Source organism: Micromys minutus (assembly GCF_963924665.1).
Source record: "Micromys minutus genome assembly, chromosome: 1".
NCBI classification, from domain to species: Eukaryota; Metazoa; Chordata; class Mammalia; order Rodentia; family Muridae; genus Micromys; species Micromys minutus.
Window position 1 is genome coordinate 189,898,339 of NC_137969.1, and position 22,448 is coordinate 189,920,786.

General features: G+C 39.7%; 1 protein-coding gene across 30 annotated transcripts in view; it reads left to right on the top strand.

Moving 5' to 3' along the window:
* Positions 1–264: 264 nt before the first annotated feature.
* Positions 265–22,448, top strand: part of NRCAM (neuronal cell adhesion molecule) — a gene marked incomplete at both ends in the record, with an annotated part of 64,236 nt that continues 42,052 nt past the window's right edge. For 11 of the 30 annotated variants that reach the window (XM_080926799.1, XM_080926791.1, XM_080926801.1 and 8 more), the window contains 9 exons: positions 265–370; positions 2,455–2,472; positions 4,781–4,886; positions 5,810–6,006; positions 7,044–7,166; positions 10,631–10,801; positions 13,098–13,209; positions 15,795–15,979; positions 17,348–17,479. In XM_080926799.1, coding sequence (XP_080782925.1) covers positions 265–370; positions 2,455–2,472; positions 4,781–4,886; positions 5,810–6,006; positions 7,044–7,166; positions 10,631–10,801; positions 13,098–13,209; positions 15,795–15,979; positions 17,348–17,479 — 1,150 coding nt within the window. Of the gene's footprint in view, positions 371–2,454; positions 2,473–4,780; positions 4,887–5,809; positions 6,007–7,043; positions 7,167–10,630; positions 10,802–11,288; positions 11,346–13,097; positions 13,210–15,794; positions 15,980–17,347; positions 17,480–22,448 lie in introns of all 30 variants that reach the window. The other 19 variants (XM_080926775.1, XM_080926779.1, XM_080926797.1 and 16 more) reach the window with 5 other exon arrangements.

Genomic DNA, 22,448 nt, shown 5'->3' on the forward strand with positions numbered 1-22,448 from the left:
TTTATGAATAAATGATTAATCCAGTCTTTGGGTTAAATATTTAAAACTCAGCTCCCTTTTGGAATTCATGTATAATAGAGGGCTGATTATTCTGAGCTGCACATTTTCACTCTTCATTTCCGTCCTTTAATACATTATAATTATCCTTCTTATCCCATCCCTTTTCAGTCCCCTGCATGAGAAATTATTTAAACGTTGCACACAAATCTTCTGAGAAAGAAGAAAAGGAAATTTTGTGCGTGGGTCTCAGCAGGAGTACAGCTGATGCAGCTTAAAATAATGCAGAAGAAGAAGCACCTATCTCCAGGCAGGGTGCCCCTGTTTCTCTTCCTGTGCCAGATGATCAGCGCTCTGAATGTTCCTCTTGATCGTGAGTATTAACATTTTCAATCTCTTAGGCCAGGAGGCAAAACCTCCAGGCATTTACTGTCATCCCGGGCTGTGTTGATGAGGAAAGTGTCTGCAAGACCTTGAAAAGCTAATCAAAATTAATTTGGCTTTTACCTTCAGCACCTGGTGTTAATGGAGACACTGTAGAAAAGGCCATGGAAGTGTCTGGACATTCGGTCCCCTCTTCTTCATTATCTTTCTTTGCCTTAGGTGTTTTCTGTGTGCAGTGGTGGGAGTGCTCTGAAAAGGAACTGGTGCATGTGCCCGGATCTTCTCGGTGGGGAGCCCTTTGTGGAAGGATGATCCTCTGGGCCACTTTTGAAGGATGATGCAGACCCCCACTTATTGTCCTTTCTGTGTTTACTTTCTTCTTCAGTGCTGAGGCATCTCTGAAAAATAAAATAACTAGAGGATGCTCTTGCCATCCTTCTGACCCTTTGTATCCCCAGATCATGCATACTTCAGACTTTATTTAACATGACTCAGCCAGACACACTCATTTCAGTTCCTAATTTCGCATCTTAAATGTGAATGTGTAATAACAGTATGTCATCCACAAGCCTAGTGAATAGTCTTGGCTTAAACTATGTGATCAAAGGCTAAGGTGAAAAATTTTGATGCTAAGACCTGCTAAAACACTCTAATGAAGAGGCAAACAGGGATACTGCATTTCTCTCTCTCATTTCCCACAATTATAAATTATAGTCTCGCTGGCACCAGTGGCTTATTTGTAGACAATAAAGACAGTACTAGTTCCAGACAGTTATTTTCCTTGCAGCAGAAAGCAGGATTTTAAATCTGAACAATTTCTGTACTTCCCAAATGGTTTACCCTCTGTCCCCAATCTCCATGACCTCTTTAAAGCCATTATCTTCCTGAGCAGAGCATCTGTTGGGCAAACTTTCTAAGGTGCAAGGAAGATAGCTGCTTCCAGGGTTATCCAACTGCTGATGTGTCCTTCTCTGCTGTAGAAGTTGCAACTATCAGTGGGTTCCCTACACACTCTGCTCACTTCCTGGGCCCTGATTCTCTACACTAAAGTGCAACAAAATGTAGCATTTTCATTTTAAAAGTTAATCATCAAATGACTTTACTCTAAAAATATGTAGATATATGTTTAATTGAAATATGCATTTGCTTGAGCCCATTAGAGCAGAAATACTTAAGCATTTGCTCTGATAGATCCACTGGAAAGACAGAAATCAGTGAGGAAAATGCTTTTGTTCTCTCTTGTGTTAAATATATTCCTCCTTAATCTGACTGCTCCATCTAACTATCAGGGGAAGCAGGCACCTACGGCTAACTCAATTATGTCAGCTAATGGAATCGAGGCACAATCATGATGAAAATAAAGTCATCGGGTAGCCTAGGCTCTCCGGCATTAACCTTTGCTTTGCAAGCAGTAATGACAAGCAGCCCTGCAGAATGATTGGAACTGCGTGCAAACATGTCTTATCCCAAATACCCTTTCTTTAGCACACACAACGATCCTATGTACAGGGCCTGGTAATCTGGCCGACTGAGAAGTCCAAAGCGAATACTATAAAACCATCTTGAAGAAAAACCATAGAGATGTCCATATCTTAAATCAGTGTTGGATTTGAGTTGGATGGAGAACTGTAGCAACATCTTATTGTGAGGTACCATTGTCATGTGGATCCTGGCGTCTGGAATAATAAGCTCAGACTCCACATAGAATGTGACAATTCAAATTAATTATAGATTTCATCTGTTTTTCAAATTGAGCATAATTGTCAATGCATCACCATTCTTATCCTGGAAGAGCTCTTTTTTTTCCCCTATTGCTTTGCTTTTTTTCTTCCATTTGCTGATAGGAGAAGCTGCTGCAGGGCAGACCCTACCATCATGGGTACCACTTTCTTTCTCTTGTAATGACATAATCTTAAGTTCCACATTATGGTTTTTTTTTTTTTTTTTTTAAGGTTAAATCAAGTAGACAAAATGCCCCTTTTTATCTTTAAGGTGCTAACATTCTAGCTACTAACATCTGATTCTCTTTAATCTTCTTTGCCCACTCATCTGCTGATACTGATGGGAACAAAGCAAAGCTCCTTGATGACTGTAAGTGTCTTCCTACAAGTTACTAGACAGTGTGGAAATGGGACCATGTCCTTGTTTCTTGAATTAATGGTGTGAATCAAACAAACAACATCATGTTTTGTGCCTAGTAACCTTCTAAGCATGTTGCTTACTATAGGCCAACACCTTGTTTGAATGCTAAGGTACTAATGTAATATATAACCTGCATGAATTATGGAGACTCTAACATGACTTTTGCCAACATAATGCTATTCTACTAACATCCAGGCTGTATGTAAATCTGATGTAACTCAATGAGAAAATTCAAAAAATTTTAGGGAAAATAATTATTTTGTTTTAAGTGCCATCAACAGGAACAGACACACATCTTTTGTAGATGTTTGGAAGTTGAGAATAAACAGAAGCCTCATTCAAGTCCCACTTCTATGCCTTTAGCATTCATAACTGGGTAGAATAATGTTCCTAGGTGTTCTACATAAAAATGCCCTAAGAATTAGAAGACTATCTTGGAATAACACAGTTCCTGGGAAGTTTCCTTTAAGCAAAACTGAAAGCTGGGTAGCATTTATCATCCAGTGAAAAGATGGTCAATTTTCAGACAGTTTCCTTTGATGCTGAGTTAAACAGACAAATCTTGGTAAATCACTTATTACTACAAAGCATTTGTTAATTGCCATATGACCTAAACACTATTGAAAAAGGTACCTCCAGATGGCAAACTCCTGGTACAGCTGCAGGCACAGGAGGGGAAACCCTGCATTTTAAACCACAAAATTTGCATGTCTGGCACCTCATCCACCCCCACCCATACCTACCTCCCAAATGAACTGGATCGAATCATTCCTAAGAATACATTCTACCAATGTCTTTGTTCAGCATTTTGACAGACTAGAACCTCAAGAATTCCTTTTATTATCCCAAATGCTGTACTCCCAGAATCTGAAGGTTGATCAATACAAATAAAACTGGCCCAGTCAGAATACTTGAAGCTCCCCTAACAATCCCAGTGTTGGCATTCATTAAATATTTTAACACAAGGTGTGTTGCTAATTCTCTCAGTCCAAGTTGCAGGCCAAGTCAACTCTTGACCCTCCTTTCCCTCTGAGGGATTACAGAAGTTGAAGCTCAAGTCTCCCAACTAATGAAAAATAGACGGCCATTAACTTTCAGACAAAATTGTTGACTAGCTTTGAAAATCAACAAGATAAAGGCAGGAGGGTTTAAAGTGCAGGAGAATGAAAGCTAGACTACTTCGTTACACAGTCTTGTACATGTCCTAGCATGTTTGCATTGGGGTCCTGGTAAGCCTTAGTCCTAGGAAACTGCCCTAGACCTCATGAGATATATAGACTCATGCTGGCCTTTACCTACTAATGAAGAGTAAAAGGTTGTCAAAGGACACTGATTCCTTGCCCTAGGGCCCTCTCCTCTGCAGGAAATCGTTCCCGGAACTTCCTTGAGATTTGAGTTCCCAAAATAACCACAGAAGGTCCTCTGTGGAATGTTTCAATGCCCTAGGTATGCCCGGGGTGTACTGATAAAAAATGTATGATTCTTCCCCTTTGAATTTCCTCATTGTCCCCTTTGAATTTCCTCATTCCCCCTGTCCTCCCCCTCTTTTGTGGTTTTTGCCTTTATAAGCTCGTTACAAGTTCAGGCCGGGGTCGAACTCCTCTACCCCTGCATGGTGTATGAGTCTCAACCCCAGCATGCTGGCCTGAGATCTCACTCTGTTTCACTTTCAATAAAATTCCTCGTGCGATTGCAGCAAGTCTGGTCTCGGTGCCTCGCTGGGTGCGCGCCTCTCCTGAGATTTGAATGAGGGTCTCCCTTCGGGGGTCTTTCACTACAAGCAAAAAATCTATCCCAGAAGAATGAGGAACAAATTCTTCTTTCCCCAAGATATAATAATTTACATATTTGAATACTAATTTATTCTTCCAGTCACTCTATCTTAAGACAGATACAGATCGACCTTATAAATTGCCAGGTATTGCTTGAAATGAAAAAAACATCAATTTCTCATTGTTACATCAGAAAAAATATTTGAATATTAGATTTTTATTAATAATTATTTTCCCAGACTTTTCAACTGGGAAAATGGACTTTGTAAGTGTGAGTGATGTTGCCAAAGGGAAGTTGTATCTTGACTTCCCATTTTAGTTGAATTTTAGTAAAAAACATAAAGAGGATTTACTGCTGGAACAAATAACTAGGAATATTGTGACATATTTAATCGAAGGCAAGTGATTTTAGCATAGAAAAGGTGGCTGCTATCCCAGCAATAAATCATGTAATTCTTTACTTTATTCTCTCTTTTACAATTAAGTGGTACAACCTCCAACCATCACTCAACAGTCACCCAAAGACTACATTATTGACCCTCGGGAAAATATTGTAATCCAGTGTGAGGCCAAAGGGAAGCCTCCTCCCAGGTAAGCATGTTTCCTCCTTTTGACAGCATTTAGAATTCTAGGCCCTCTCTCTGAATATAGAAAAGTTTGGAATTTTGACACATTAGAAGAGGTCCAATGTCCTTGGCCTCTGTTCACATGGTACACATGGCCTGCACCACTATCACCTCCTGCCCTAGTCGTAAGCGTAAGTAGTAAGACAAATATCCAGTTTGAAAACACAGGAAAGTTTTGATGCATGTGCCTATCCATCACCTTACCATCACTGAGCTGAGACCAACCAGGAAATATTTAGTCACAGGAGCACCGTGTTATTTACAGGAGGCATCTTCTACATAACAAGACTGAGAAAAATGAAACTTGGTTGACAAGTATATTGTCTAAAAATTATATCCTTATATCAAGAATTAAGAATCCTTAACTACACCTCATATAGAATTAGCACTTTTAAAATCTAACATTTAAAACCCCCCAAATCTTTTCGCTGCCTACCGTTTGTACTTTTGTAACTTAAAACAGATGTGATCAATTTCCCACTGAAGATAATACAATATTTATGAAGATCTACTTTGTCACATTTCAGCTTAGAGAACACTTTTATAGACAGCTTAACTGTATGAAGTAGGTTTTAAAATAAAAATGTAAAATCATGTCAGAGCCTGTACCTTGAAAACATATTCTTTTTGTTTGTTTGTTTGTTTTCTTAGAAAACAAGGCACACAACTTTTGTTAAATTTGAGCTGAATTTTAAAAAGTATATGCCTCAGAATACAAAACAGCACTTTTTTTTTCCTGAGTCATGATTTGGCATGACCTTTTAAGTGTGAGACTTTTTACTTGATATTGCAATCTAACAACTATTTCTGGAACTCTAAGGCTTTAAAGGGTACATAATCCTGTTTTTCTAGACAATTAATGAGCTTAATCCTTGTTGTGTTGGGCAGCTTTTCCTGGACTCGTAACGGAACTCATTTTGACATAGACAAAGACCCTCTGGTCACCATGAAGCATGGCTCAGGAACCCTTGTCATCAACATCATGAGTGAAGGGAAAGCAGAGAGCTATGAAGGAGTCTACCAGTGCACTGCAAGAAACGAGCGTGGGGCTGCTGTCTCCAATAACATTGTTGTCCGCCCATCTAGTAAGTGAGATTGCTCAACCAAATGTGTCCCTTTAAAGATGTGCCCCCAACCTCCTCATCTGCCGCAGTATCCAAGTGTGACCATAAGAAAGGAAGAGCACTGCTGACAGTCTTCCACTTTGGCTTCTGTGAAGTTACTATTTTCTACAAATGACCCAACAAGTTCCTCTGCCCAGTGTTTGCCAATCCAATGTCCAAATAAGAGGCCAAGGCTAAAAGGTGTGTTTATTCCCCATATTGATCTAGGTATTTATTTATAGTATAGCTTATTATAAGATGAAAATAAATTCCTATGATATGGGTAACTATTTCTTTTAACAGCTGTTTCGAATTTTTAATGTAAATTGATGGCCCTTTTTGCAGTGGTCAGTACTAAAATTCTCACAATGGTTGTAATTGTGTTAAAGAGCAACGATCGTGTGTAGTTGCAGTTATTTTAAAAATATTGAAAATTATATATTAAAATATTTAAGTTGATCTTCAGTTTTTCCAATCATAGAAATAACTTCTATGTTATTTATGTATATGTATATAAAACTAGTTTATTCTGAAATGTCATTTTATAACCTTTTTTAACATTAATATATCATATAATATATAAATAATTCTCGTACCAATCTTATAAATATAATGTATAATACTGTATGAAATACAAAGGTATATATAGTTACTTATTTAATAAATCTGCTGACATTTCAGGTTTTCCCATTCTTTGTGGAGAATATGCCTGTATCAAAGCCGATGTCTTGTTGATATATTACAGTCAGTTATTAGACGATGGATAAGTGTCTTAAGTCCTGCTAACAGTTGTAATACAGATTGTTTTTTCTTTTTTCTCCTATAATAGTTTTTTAAAAATAAAAACTATTAGAACTTTCTTTAAAAGAAATTCTCTCATTATTTAGTGTATATAAATTCTAAGTTAAAACTTCTCAAAAATCTTTGAATGCTTTTTTTTTTTTTTTTTTGTATTGTTGTCTTCTTTTTATTTTTGTAAGAAAAAATACCTCAGAAGGTTTTTGGTTTTTGATTACTAGGGTCGCCCTTGTGGACCAAGGAAAGACTTGAACCGATAATCCTCCGAAATGGTCAGTCATTAGTACTTCCATGCAGGCCTCCAATTGGATTACCACCGGCCATAATATTTTGGATGGATAATTGTAAGTCTTATTGCCAAGATTTTCTTTTCAACCATTTTTGTAGTTATTTGTCGTTTAAACAATTTACCTCCTCTTATAAATCATAAGATACTTGTAAAATGATCGACAGATGTTTAGCAAAAAAGCTGTGCCATGCACTGCTATAGATCAACAGCCACAGAAAATACTGTCACTCAGCTTGCCTTCACGTGTGAAGAGCAAGCAGGGCAAAAGGGAAGTGGGAGGGGCCCGGAAGTGGCCCAGTGTGTAGCCTACTTTTCTAGAATCTATAAGACCCTAGGTTCAATCCCCAGCACTTGAAGAAGAGAGGGGGCAGAGGCCAACTAGGTAGGCATTGTTGCAATCCAGGCCATGGCTAATGGTGACTTGTACTTGGGAGGTCGTAGAAGAGTGGCTAGACTCTGGATATATTCTAAGGGTAGAGTCTCCACAGCCAAAGACATAGGAACATGAGAAAAAGAATCAGGGATGAATACAAAGTTTCGAGACTGAAAACTGATTAAAAAATAAGAGTATCTCTAACAAATCCCAAAAGCTAGTAGGAGAGAAAGTCAAGTTGCTTTGGTTACAGCATATCTTCATTCTTTTAATCTTCAGCAACCTTTAATATTTAATCAGCCTTTACTGAGTGTCAGTTCCTTTACTAAGAATACCACGTAGACTGTCAAATTCCTCACAAGGATCTGAGACATATCTAGTCATCTTCTCTGTCTTTCTAGTAATGAAACTGGGGCAAGGAAAAATGAAAGTATTTGCTAGAGATTTTCAATTGTGTCTATGTTTGGCACCATTTGTTCTTCTACGGCACCCCCAGCCCCCATCAAAGCTATTATGTTAGCATTTTATCTTAGAGATGGCACATAGCTTGGCTGACCAGCTAAGGAACAAGAATTCGAGATGTGCGAGATTCAAGACACACACACAGGTCGATATGTGCAGCACAGGTCAGAAATGTAGGGAAGAAGATCAACCTGGGCTACCATCAGCAGGATTCGAATTCTTCGTGGGCTAAATGGGATTATTTAGAGATCGGGTGCTGGAGGAAGGTAACAGAATCTGGGAACTGAGACCAAGAGCCTTGCAAAAACTTAAGGGAAACCCAGGAATGCAAAGGAGAAGGAGCAGTCACTGGGGTAAGAGATCAAGAGAGGTAGAATGGTGTTTCCTGGATCCAGCAAGAACACAGTGCAACAGCGATGACCACAGGAGTGGCCAATAGACAATACGAGGCCTGGGAATAGCTGCTAGGTCTGATAATGAGAGTACCACTGTGTCCTTGAACGATGCCTACCTGTAGATGGTATGGAATGCATGCAAAATTTTGCACAAAATACCTTATTCTCAGAGACCGGACTTCCTCTGCCACGAGAGGCTGCAAACCTCACTGAAGAGAAAATGGGACCCTAATACTTAATCCTCATTGTTGACTCATAAAACGTCTCAAAGGAAGCATTGCAAGAAGTGAAAATTTTAGCCTATACACAAATAAATGTGCAAATACATACTTCCTGTATTTATGTGGCAGCTATTATGGGTTTTATGGGGAAGTGCAATTTGAATCCAATATAAAGAAGTGACATACAGCTTCGCGAATAATATTCTTCAAATATCCCCATCAAAATTAGATTCACTGATCTTTCTTATTATTTCTTGTCTGCTTGATAAAGAAATATGTCGCAAGTAAACTCTCTAAATAATCTGAATATGTAACTCATGCTTCCTGCATGATGAAGCTGGCAGTGTTATGATTTCATAAATTTTAAAATGGCGGTGAACCAGGCCTTGCACCTGAAATAGAAGGGAAAAAAAAAGCTGAATCCCACAGCACTCCAGCTTTATGCATCATAAAAATATTTCTATATGTGTATTTTTTCTGCAAGTATTATACAAAGAAACTCAAAGGGCAAACTCACACCCTTCCCCCCAATTGACGTCCTGTTGTCTTCATTTGAGCTACGGGCATTTATTAGTCATGCAATTCAAGAGAGGCAAAAGATGATAAATGTCCATTTTTGGTGCCTTGGATTTTTTAAATAAATGTATTTTTTCCCTGAGACAGGGTCTTATTGTATAGCCCAGGATGCTGTTGAAGTTGATATATAACAGAGCATTGCCTCAACCTGTGCTCATTTTCCCTCAGAGTCCACATAGCTTAGATTTCAGGCATGCACCACCTTGCCTCTTCTCAGTCTACGTTCCTTTCTTCAGCATTGTAAAACTATTCCTAACAGGAGCATTAAGGTTTTAAGACTATGACTTTATAAGCCTCCACCTTGATTGAACCTTGAGTAATGTAATTAACCAGAGGTGTACTTTCGGCTCAGACCACAGGGGTTTGAACTACAGTTTTGCATTTTGTGACACTTTATAGGTTGGGTATCTGCTGTAGGAAGAACACAATCCTTGACCCAGCCTGGCGTTTTAGGGCGTGCAGCTTTTCCAATTCCCCTTCACTTGGGGGCTGAAGAAATCACAGTTCAGGCTCTGGGACTGAGTCAGGAGCCTCGGAGCACTTTCTGGTGGTCATTGTAACATCACATCAGTGCCTCCCATCTCTATGCCTCAGTCAGTAAGAAATCTTATCTCTAGGCATAAGGCTAGCTCTTTTCCTGGTCCTGAACGTGGGCAGTAATGCTGAAAACTTAAAGTCTGTGTGCCAATGGAACATTTAGCCTTTCCAAGTGTTTAAGGAGCTCCAGCCAAAGGCTAGGCATGTGTCTATACTTTCAATATGGACACACAAAAATAGTGTGTCCTCCTGCCTGGAGCATCAATGTTAGTACAATGAAATGGTCAGAATGTATACGTGAGTAAAAGATGAACTATGTCATAAGATGAGCTGTATATGAGGTGAGGGTAGCCAGGCCTGACTTTCCTGTACCAGATTGTAGCATCAAACAGTGACAGCATTGCTTATTCTGGTTAACTGGGTGTTTGTCACTTGTTTTGTTAATTAGATTGACTGCCATAAGGCTGGGGATGTGATGGGCTTGTGTCCTTGCTCAGAGCCTAATTTTTGATACCATGTAACTCATGTTAATATCCTTACAAACTTGATGCTATATTTTCTAAGATGTAGGCAGTCAGAGACCAGTTTACATACTTGGAAATATGCAAACCTGTTGCAGAGCACTTTTGTTTGTCTGTTTCTACTTTCTTAATGAAACATTTCACTTTATGGCTCTAGTCAGGTTTATATTCCAGGCTTTAAGAAATTAGGATTGGATAGGTCCAGTGGAGTGTCAGTGTGTCTCACATCTTAAAAAACAAACAAAACAACAACAACAAATCTCAATTGTTTTCTTTTACTAAAAGAGCTGTCAATATACACGAATAGGTATGTATGCATGCATGTATGTATTTTTTCAGGTGAAGTTCACAGGAGTATTAGAGGGTTGTCCTGCTGATATGGAGAATGGTAACTGTATGATGGAATGACCTTAAGTATCTCTGTCTTTCCACAGCCTTTCAAAGACTTCCACAGAGTGAGCGAGTTTCCCAAGGCCTGAATGGAGACCTTTACTTCTCCAATGTCCTCCCAGAGGATACCCGTGAAGACTATATCTGCTATGCCCGATTTAATCACACTCAAACCATCCAACAGAAGCAACCTATTTCTTTGAAGGTGATTTCAGGTAAGAGCCTGTGTCTCTTTCAAAGATGTTTACATTATGTGAATCAAATTATTAACAACTAAATACAGTCTGACCCTGAGGTAAATCAGTTCAATGACCAAAAAAAAAAAAAAAAAAAAATTCCTGCAAAGGCTCATTAAAACATTAGCGTATATGCTAGAAAAAGCATGCATACCCTAAACAATGTCTTTTACATTTCCCACTGATTGCCATTCCTGTTTCCCTGGCAACCTCCTGACTATGGTGTTCTGAGCATTACTGTGTGCATTATGCCCCACAATGCCTTTTACTGGCATTTGTCCTTAGACCAAGCTGCAGTTGGGGATGGTAGACCGAACTCCTGAGTTAACCAGTATGGTGTCGAGCACTATCTTGTCTTGGAAGGAATGGCACTTAGCCTAGCTGTATACCTTTGTTTCTGCTGCCCAATGGTTTTTGACCTTCTCTGTACTTTTGTGCCCTCTTCATGATATTCTGTTTATTTCAGTGGATGAATTGAATGACACTATAGCTGCTAATTTGAGTGACACTGAGTTTTATGGTGGTGAGTTCAGTGGTTGTAACTGATATTCTCTCCTTCATTGTAGACTTTAGTTCACTAACTTCACCTCCATGACCACTTAACCTTGTTTCCTTAGGAAACTTCTAGTTACGTGTTTAATATCACTGTGTCAATGTGTGTTTCTTAAGAGACTTAGATGTAAACTTTTAAGCATGTCACTAAAACATTTTCCATGATGTATGTGCAATTAAACTTGTTACAAAGTGTCATGTAAACCATTTCATATCCTTTAGAAAAAAAATCTGTCATATGTGTTTAGAATTGTATTTTTCATACTTTGTGCTGTCTATAAACTTTTTTGCATGGCCTACAATATAAACGGATTGTACAGACTCATAAGAACCTTCAGTGTCTAACATAGAGTGCACCCCATAGTAATCGTCTAACCTTCCTCAACCGTTTCAAGACAATATTCAGTAGAATTAGCAACCATGTTGCTTTTAGCTTTGTTAGAAACCGAGTCACTATTTTCTGTGGGAGGAAACTTTTTTAAAAAATGATCACTCAGCTTCATGGTATTAAATTGAAACAAATTTGACACCCTTAAGGAAAATGTGACTGTCAAACGTAAAATCTGTCACTAAACAATAATGGCTCTGGATGTAAGGGCTTCTTAATTCCCCATAGATGGAGTTTCTGCTACATTAGTTTTTAGCTTTGAGACATGAACATTGCAGAATACGCAAATATAACTCTCACCTTTATTTATTTAATATAGTTCTCCCAGATATGGGCCTCAAGTCTCTTCTCAAGGTGACTTCACAAGAGTAAGGTCCCCTAAGAACCTCTAAAATCCTTAAGAAAACATTTTTTTTCTCCAGCAATACCATGTTGGGAACTTAGAGTCTTCTTTTGAGAAATGAGAAATTTACATTTAGCCTTTTTCATTTGGGCCTTAGAAGCATCAAGTGCATCATTAGTGGTTGAAACATTGAGAAGTCAGGACATTTCCACTTGAAAATTTCTCAAGGCCTTCAGTAAATAAGATCACAGATTTTTTAAAGTCCATGGGGGCAGAAGGTGTCTTATTTCTAAGCTCTCTGGTTTAGACCTTCTTTATTTTGTCATCGGAGAAAATGGTTTCCATGTATTTAGCTCTGCTAGTATTCCTCTTCTGTATTCCAAAAGCTAGGGACAAAACCTGGGGCCTTACCTATACTAAGCAAACACTCTGCCTCGAAGCCAAGCCTTTAGCTCCTCTTCTGTAAATCTTTATTAATAGCATATAATTTTTCAGAACTCTTTAGAAATTCTCTAGTTTATTTATTTATTTATTTATTTATTGCAAACTTTGCAGCATAGGAATCTTGAGAGATAACTCAGTGACATGGGCTACAATGCTCAGTTCCAGAACAAATCAAAACCCTTGTCCATAATGATCTGTTGCTGTACAAACAAAAGAGACACAACCTAACATTTTTCAGAAGACACCCTTTGTGCTCTGGCCTTAGCACTAGTCTTAAGGAATATGATGAACTGACTTCATCACATAGATTTTGGAGATTTACCAGCCCACAGAAAATTGATAAAGCCCTAACCCAATTAAAGACATGTACAAAAGAGTGTCCTTGATACTTCTTTGCCTACACAATCAAAATTGTTTCTTTTTCGGTCACACTGAATATGTGTAAGGATTTGAAATAAGAGTAGATTTTTAGGCAGCTTTTGACAGCAGCTGTGTTCTTAGAAGCACATCTTCCTAGTTTTAATGTATATTGGTTTTCTTGTTTACAGCTAAATCTAGTAAAGAGAGGCCACCAGCATTTCTAACTCCAGAGGGCAATGAAAGCCACAAAGAGGAATTAAGAGGAAACGTGCTTTCCCTGGAGTGCATTGCAGAAGGCCTGTGAGTCCACACGTTCTGTTCTATGCTTCCTTCTAGTCAGTAGATAAAAGGTTGACAATTTAATATCCCAGAAAGAGCCGTTGTTTTATGCTTCCCATCTGACCAGAATTAAAAAAAAAAAAAATAACAGACGTTTCCTGAGCAAACTTTAAATTGCATGTAATTGCTAAAATATGTTGATGTAACAGTGTTCGTATTTCAGCACGTTATCTGTGTTTGTAAACATCCTTCCTATAACCATTGACCACTGCTCTGTAATAAGGGGGTAGGATTCTGCTGTTTTCTGATGAGCAACCTCAGAATTTGGTGGCTTTAGAAAAAAAAAAAAAAAATAGTTACTTAACCTTGATCATTTGTCGAGTGCTCCCGGGAGGAGGCTATTGAAGTGGAATAACTGTGAGTTCATTTCTCTCAAAGTCCACCACCTGGAGCACCTGACATCTTGGCGGTCTTGCCCTCTCTTACTGTCAGCCATCAAAAGCTCACAGCACATTTCAGGGCCTCAAAACAGAGGCACTGTCCCTTCTGTTCCTTCCTGTGGGCAAGAGCGTAAAGCCAAGGTGCTCATCTGTGCAGATTTCAGAGCCCAAGTGCCTTTGGCAGGCATTGCAGTAAGGCTTCCTGCAGATACAAGAGCAACTGTGAACTTGGGTCCACGGGTCAGGCAAGTTCCTAGATTGTCTTGCTGTGATGCCTGGCATACAGCGACTGTTTTTAAATGATCATAGCTAATAAGGCCCTGATTAGGATCCCAGGAACATACTTCTTTCACATTTTGTGATTTGTGTTGTCTGTGAACAGGACATACAATGATCATATTATCTTTCTTTAATCCAGAAATAAATACTTCTGGATGCACGTGGCTCCCTCTGGTGGCCAAAGTATAAAATTACACATTTGACATGTCAGCTTAAACACTTAACAAAACTCTTAAAATATGACAATCTTTCCTAACAGATTTTAATGTCTATTTTTTATCACTTTTTATCATCAAACACCAACTTTAACAAGTTTCATATTTTAGAACATTTGATGTTTTCAGATTAGGAACATTGATTTTTTAAATTTTTTTTTATTTTTATTTTCTGTAAACTATGGTTGTAATTTGGAAATAAGAAAGAAAGGACTTTTAAAATGTTGGCATCTCCTGAATCCATGGTTGGAACTGTACTCCTTTTTTACAGACATGGGACTGTTAGGCTCAGCATTAAAGCATCGATCTGTAAGATTGTTTGGTAGAGTACATGATAACTGTTGGCTTCTTTCAGTGAAAACCATAACACTCCAAACCATCTCCACCCCACTCACACCTCATCTGAAACATGAGTCAAACTGTCAGGAAATGTTCTATGTTGTCAGATTCCACATGTGACTAATACTTTGAAACTGACCTCACATCCGCTGCAGCTTTTCATGTTTACAGTGTGTGCTAATTTCAAAACCACTTCGTCAGATTTATATGCTGTCATTTTGTTCATCCAAACAGAGCAAAGCTCAAATTACAAACTGACATTAAATCCCTCTTGCCTTTCTGACAACAGACGCAGTGATGTCCTAAGGGTCTGGATCAGCCCTTCTTCCTTCCTACCTTCCCAACACACATGGCTGAGCACCCAGGCATGTGTGTACGCATATATGTTTATGTTGAACAATTTAAACATTTTATCTCATGTAAATTCTGAAGATGTGATACAAGCTAACCATCCTCATTAGGATAGCTGGAGATGCAAAGGCACAAGGAAGTCGGGGAACCACGATCAGAGAAGAATTTAAGGGGACATCTGAGGCACTCGAATTCCAAGCAATATTCTGGCTTTTCATTCTTAAGCCATTTGTTTGGATTTTCTGATTTAAAAGAATAAAGTCGGGGTCTGGAGAGATAGCACAGTGGTTAAGAGCACTGACTATTCTTCCAGAGGTCCTGAGTTCAAATCCTAGCAACCACATGGTGGCTCACAACCATCTATAATGGGATCTGATGCTTCTGGTGTGTCTGAAGACAGCTACAATGTTCTCACATACATGAAATAAATAAATTAGTCTTAAAAAAGTAAAATTGAGTGAGAACTAGAAAAACATTAATCTTATCTCTTCTTATCAGTTAGCATAATGGTATTTTAAATTTTCACTGATAGTAAAGTGAAGAAAATAATTCTAATCATTAGTCATTTAATTTACACCATCAGTGTGTCATCAAATAGTAAGCTTTGTCACATTGATTTTTAGATATATAAAATGTCCAGAGGCACTGATGTGAATTCGAGTTGATTCATTAGATATCTTTAATGCTAGCTAATTAAATTGATCAATATGATTAGCTTAATAGTAATTCTCTTGATCGGCATAGTAAAAGTCTGTAGAGCATCCTCACTGAGCAGAACTTTGAGTAAGCTTAGGGTGCAGCATCATTGAGGTAAAAAATTAGTATAGGTCTAATTATTTGAAAATGGAATCATTTCAAGTACAGGGTCTGCACATTGCTTATAAAAATGTGATGTTAATTAAAAGGTCTGTATGCACTCTGCAAAGCTGTCACAAGGGAACTCCTCTTCCTTGGTAACATCATTTCTTATTTATCCTTTCAGACCTACTCCAATTATTTACTGGATCAAAGAAGATGGGATGCTTCCTGTCAACCGGACATTTTATCGGAACTTTAAGAAAACCTTGCAGATCATTCATGTTTCTGAAGCAGACTCCGGAAATTACCAGTGCATAGCAAAAAACGCATTAGGAGCTGTTCATCATACCATTTCTGTCACAGTTAAAGGTATACTTTGATCCCAAACGCATTCCTCTGGCTCTTGTGAAGGCTCTGAATCTTCGGTTTAATGTTTCGGTTTGATTGTGTTCTTCAGTAATGAGAAGTTTAATACCCACAGTTATGGCGTCGTGAATCTTTCCTCATTTCTATTGTAATTGCCTCCAGGCCAGAATAAAAACCCACCCATTCACATCTTCCTTGCAGAACTGCAGTTAGTAAAAGCAGAAGGGATGGTAAAGACAGAAAAGCATTATGATAATCCCACAGAGATAAATAGTACATTGAAGATCCAGGGAGGAATTCAGAAATTGGGTGAAAACACCTTTAAGGAGAAGCAGGATATTTGGCTTCAAAGTGTTCTTCTCTCCATAAAAGACTAGTGGCTGGGACATTTTTAATGTATGCCCATTAATTATTATTCTTCCTGGAGGAAATGGAAGCTATGTCCTCATGGAGAATGGGCTGCACTGGTGAGCGGATGCCAAAGAGAAGAACACAGATTACAGGACAGTATAACTGTACAGCGGGATCACTGGCAGATACTGCCCTAACCAAGTGACAAAGCTGAGTGCCGCTGATAAGTCACTGGGTCTCATGTCTTCCTTGGAGTGGTGTGATAAGAAAAGATGAATCACCACTGTGATATCCTTACAACCCTTTACAACCCTGAGTTAATCATTAGAGAGCATCAGACAGACTCACTAAAGGCATTCTGTCAAATGTGTCTAATAGTCGTCAGATGTGCCTAAATCAGGAAAGAGAAAGGAGAGACCAAGAAACTTCCTGGCTAACAAACTCAGCCAGCACATGAGCTGTAGTATCTAGAACAGGGCGATGGTCATTTTCTGTCTTGTATATAGCCACAATCCATCAGTATAAAATTTGATATTAGGGGAACCTGAGCAGAGTGGTTTAGGACATTGTTTTCTATCTTTGCAACTTTTGATAATTAAAACATTTTAAAATTGTTTCTTTGTCTTATACTTGCATAACTTTAATTCACGTGATACTCCTTACTCTTTATAAAGTCTACAGAATTGTTTGAATCAATTCTTATGTTTATTTCTTTATTCTAAAAAGTGATGCTAACAAGTCTTTGGAAAAAAAAAAAAAAAAAAACAAAACCAAAAACATAGGGCTGAAGAGATGACTCAGTGGTTAAGAGCACTGACTGCTCTTACAGAGGTCCTGAGTTCAATTCCCAGCAACCACATGGTGGCTCACAGCCATCTATAAGGAGATCTGGTGCCCTCTTCAGGCAGGCAGGTGTATATGCAGCGGAACACTCACTGACAACAGTCTGATATATTCTTGGGCTACAGTGCTTTTTGAGTCAGATGTTTTTCTAAATTTGTTTTTCTTCTTTCAATAAAGCGGCTCCCTACTGGATTGTGGCACCTCAAAACCTCGTGCTTTCCCCGGGCGAGAACGGGACCCTCATCTGCAGAGCTAATGGCAACCCGAAACCCAGAATTAGCTGGTTGACAAATGGAGTCCCAATAGAAAGTAAGTGTCCTTCTTTGTATCTCGTCGAAGGCTGTTTTCAAAGTACACCTGTATCTCAGCAACAAACAATCGCACAGGGATGGAATAATTTACCTTTAATATAGAAGCCGACAAGTTATCAGAGGCACCAAAGCACTTTTAAACTTTTTTTATTGCCTTTGGCTACTTATATAGACTTTAAGGCATTTATTATAATAAAGCTTTTTTTAAAAAAAACTTGTGATAAGAAAGACAATTCTGTGTATTGGTCAGAATTTAATCGTCTCTCTCTCTCCCTCTCTCTCTCAGCCCAGGCTGTGGGGAAGATGACAGGGAGACATAAACATCACCCACAGTTTAGATTAGCTTTCTTTGGAAATGTCACAGAGTCAGCAGAGCCTGGCAGGGTGACTAGGACTGAGTTAGTAGATGACAAAAGAAAGAAACATCTGTCTGACTTTAGTTTAGTCCTGGGGTGTCCCCCATGTTCTCCAGTCTTCAGAGGCCAATGTCCCACTGCATACCTGACGAACCTGGTATGCAGGATGCCACGTCTTCTGGCACTTTTCCCTCCTTGAGTCTTGTGAGAACTTTAATGAAAACACGAAGACCTTGGCTGTGTGTAACTGTCCACTCCTGTTTGGCAGATCTGCTCTTAGCTCATATCCGTTCGCCATCTTCCTAGGCTACCACTGTACTGCCTACTCAAGTGTGTGGCCGGGAGTTTGCATGAATCCTCCAAGCCATAGTAAAGGCTCATTTTATAAAACGTTATTAGAGGATTGGAGATATTAGAAGGGATATGTAACAAAGAAGAAAAAGGAATTAGAATTTTTCCTCTGCTTCTGAATTCCTAGGCCCTGTCTTATGGAGAGCAGCCCCTGCCTTGCAGTCTCTTTACAGTGGGTGGCCTTTGAACATTTCCCACCTCTTAGAATTCAGACATCCTATTAGATGGGGTGGGGGAGGTGTGAACAATGTTGATTTCTGCTTCAAGCCCACCCTCAGGCTCACCTCTCAGTCAGTCAAGATCCTGATGAGATGCAAAGACACTGCTTAATAAAGACTAATAAAGACGTTGGTACTTAGAGAACAGCTTGCCTCCTGGTACTTCCCACTGAAATGAAAATCAAATCTCACTTCTACTTTCCAACAGCAAAAGGCCCTATGAACTGATTCTGATCAATCTTAGTCTTCCTTCAGGGCGGAAGGTCCATCCCAGATGGCCAGGAGATTCACTGTGGAAAGACATTGTTCCTAACAAGCAGGCATGGGAGATGTAGCTTTTATTTGACTAATTGCACTCTATGCCCTGAGTATTTACGGGAAGTTTGCTTAGGTCACACAGCACAACAGTTATCAGATGCTTGGGCAGAAACAGGTTGTGTTTACTGCAGAACGAAATATGTCCTTGGAAGAGAATCGAATCTAATGGGGCCAGTAATTGGTACTGATATTTATACTCCAATTTTAATTCTGATCAGAGCAGGAAGCACCACAAATTTTTGCCCCTGATCACATATCAAAGAGACACAGTCACTCTGAGGGGATTGTGAGTGACAACTGAAGACAATGAATGGAAGGAAACCCAGAAGTGAGCATTGTTTTCTGGTACAAGTATGATTTGACTAGGAAGGCATATATAATAATAACAGCCATATTGAAAACTCAGCACATTGAACCAAAGGGTTTTTTTTTCTCCATCTGAGCGGTACTTTGCAATCTATAAAAGATTAAATGTGCTTCTGAGATTTAGACTCAGCAAAACCAGATGAGCGAGAGGGAACATCCATCTAGCCTCTCAGCAGGCAAACTGGGAGAGCCAGAGGCTGCTGAGGACATAAACTCCCCGGCTTGGCAGTCAGGACACAGAGCTAAGCAGGACAAATCGAATCATGTGTGAGAAATTAAGTGATGAGCTTGATCATTCCTCCTGATCTGTTTATCATTCTTCCAAATTGGCCATGTTAGTCTGCTGTGGCTGCCATAACAAAGTACCTTGGACTAGGTAATTTACAAACAACAGAAAATTATTGCTCTGCTCCCTGTACTGGAAGCAGTAAAATCCAAGTTGAAGCTACCTACGGATTTGGCTTCTGGGGCTGGCTCTTCCCCTGTGTATGCACAGAGACAGTCTCTCTCAGAATCTGGTCAAGGGACACTAACTATTTGTGGGAGAAGAGCCCTACGAACTAGTCACCAGCCAAAAACCTGAGCCTTTGGACTAAGACCACCTTGGAGCTTGGAGTTCAACACACGAAACTGTGAGGGCTATGAACCTTCGGAGGACAGCACCATCCTAGCAGCGGGAACCTCGGACTCTAGTAACAGCTGTATTGTGAGCTTTGAATATGTCTTCACACATACTTTTTATGATGGGATTCAGAGGACAAGGTGTTAAGCGAGACAAGTTAGACTTTTCTACTGTATCCCCAAATCATTCAGTTAGGTCCCAACCAGAAAAAATTCGGGTGAAATCTCTTAAATAAGATTCTAAATTATTTCCTTTTTTTTCTTTTGTTTTACATTCCTTGGAAAAGAAGGAAGGAAGCCAAGCTGATATGACAGGAATTCCACAGCTCTTTTAGATCTAGGGTGCCCCACCTCATGCAGGGGCAGTTCAGAGCAGCTTCTCTGGTGGGCATTTAGTAAGGGGGGGGGGGGGACTCTGAACAGCAGGAGAGCACAGCAAGTGACTTTGACCATCTCTGAGGAGCTGCAAGCAGCTGCTTGCTTCTCTGCCACAGGGATGTGATGCATTTCTGAGCGTGGCCAAGTCAGAAGTGCATGGGCATTTTATCACTGAGGGTGACGAGCTGGCAGGGACCCTGCACAGTGCTTTAGCTGTGCCCCATCCATGGCCCTCAACTGTTGGTCTCTGATGAGTGTGTTCTTTGAAATGGAAACTAGGTCATAAGCAGCTAATAGCAAAGACATACGCCCCGTGTATATTGACTAATCCAAAATAGCTAGGTGAGGAAATACAGCAAGAAATTCATTAGAAGTTTAAGGAGGTATAACGCCTTTCTCCTTTCCACATGTTGACCAGGGACTTAAACAAGACTGCCTTTGAGACTTGAGGACTGTTCTGGAAACAGGCCAGGTGGTTGCCTCTCATCTGTGTTGAGTTGTGCATCCAGCAGTTCCAGGCCATTGAAGACAACAGAGATACAACGGTAGAAAAACAGAGAACTGTGCAGTGTCATGGCACCGGCTGAACAGTGAGGGTTACCAACCTTTGGCAGAGCCCAACATAGGCCTTAGAAGTTGGCCTGAGGCCCGAGCTGGCTAGTTGGTGTGACCTCCTACCCAAGAGACTGCAGACATGTAGATCGGCTGTGCTTCTGCAGTAGCACGGTTCACAGGATCATGCAGTGTCTGTACCAGCTGCCTCAGATCTGTCTCCTGTGGCAATCAGAAGACACAGTCAGGGACCCACACAGCCAGACTCATAGCCTCCCTTTCCTGAGTTGTGGGCAATCATCCAAGGACTCTGACTGCCTCATCAGCTTCATGCTACAAAGTTAGGGTTATCATGGTGAGGTATCGGTAAGACCAAAGCACCTGGGTGCTTATCTGGAAGACATAGGCTTCCAGAGCTATGTCTTATCAAACAAGTGTACTAAATACAGAATTTACCCTGGAAACACCACAAATATCTTAAATGGGCCACCGTAGTTAGAAATTATGTAGTTATAAGCGACATGTCCGAGACCTCAAATGTGATCTAGAGTGCTTGAGAAAGTGTGAAGTCAAGAGAAAACCACTTAAAACCTGCAGCAGGAACAGTTCACCACTCTCCTAGAGAGCAAGCGTCCTTCCATGTTTTTTGCTTTCTCCATCAGAGCCTGCGCCATCCTGGTTAGTGGTTTCCAAGGCCAAGGTCCTGAATACCACAGTTTCTCTTTCTGTCCAGGGGGCACTGAGGGAGTCTTTTACTCACATCTCCCACGGGAAACACAACATAAAATTCTTAAAAGGTCCACTCAGCTCAGATCTGAGGAAGGGAAAGAGTCAGACCGATAAGGAAGACAGCATCTTCTCCTTAGACAGTAACAAACTCTGTTTGAGTAACTCATGAAAACAGCCAGGAGAATGGAGAATAATCTCAGCGTAATCTCAAGATGTCATCCAAGCCCCCTTCTTCTGCTTTCTCTAAGAGGTGATGGGTTCTGTCGGCAGGCTCTGTTAGGGTAGACAGGAAATGGGAAATGCAGCTCTTCTCCAAAGCTTGGTTTTATGTCGTCTCCAATTGCTCTTCATACCCCAGGAAATAATTATAAACTCTACTAAAACAGAAATCTGGAACATTAATTCCATTATAATAAACTGTTAAGTGCTCCTGTCTATAGTTTTCACATCTAAAAATGTATTTAAGGTTATCTGGTTAAACTATTTAATAAGGTTCTCTTTAAGCAAAATTCTATAGTGGATGTGAATATGTTTTAGAAATTGACAGCACTTTTACTTATTATCATTATTTTCATATTCAAAATATTGGAGACATTAAAGTTTTAGCTCTCTCTCTCTCTCTCTCTCTCTCTCTCTCTCTCTCTCTCTCTCTCTCTCTCTCTCTCTCTCTTTTGAAGGCTGTTACCCCAAGAACTTTTGGCCCTTACCCTTGTGGCTTAAAGGTATAGATGGGGATGCTGCACTCTGGCATTTCTTTCTTTGGTGTTCATTTACAGCAAATGAAGTTGGTTGTCCCAAGGATTAATTATTCCTTTAGATGATTTGAGTTTACAAGTTGGCAAGCTGTTCCCACACAGTAGCCAGGACACAGCATCCAAAGGTTTCCAATGGCTGTGCAGCAGTGACTCCATTCTGTGCCCAGCCACCAACTGAGCCACCATATGTCACAGCAGTTCCTGGGCTTATTTGTTTCTCTTGAATAACTGCACAAGGAAAACATAGTGCAGACTTTCATAGAGAAAACGCTAGTCACTCTTTACTTATACCTTGAGTCCAAGTTTGTTTTATCTCTAAATGT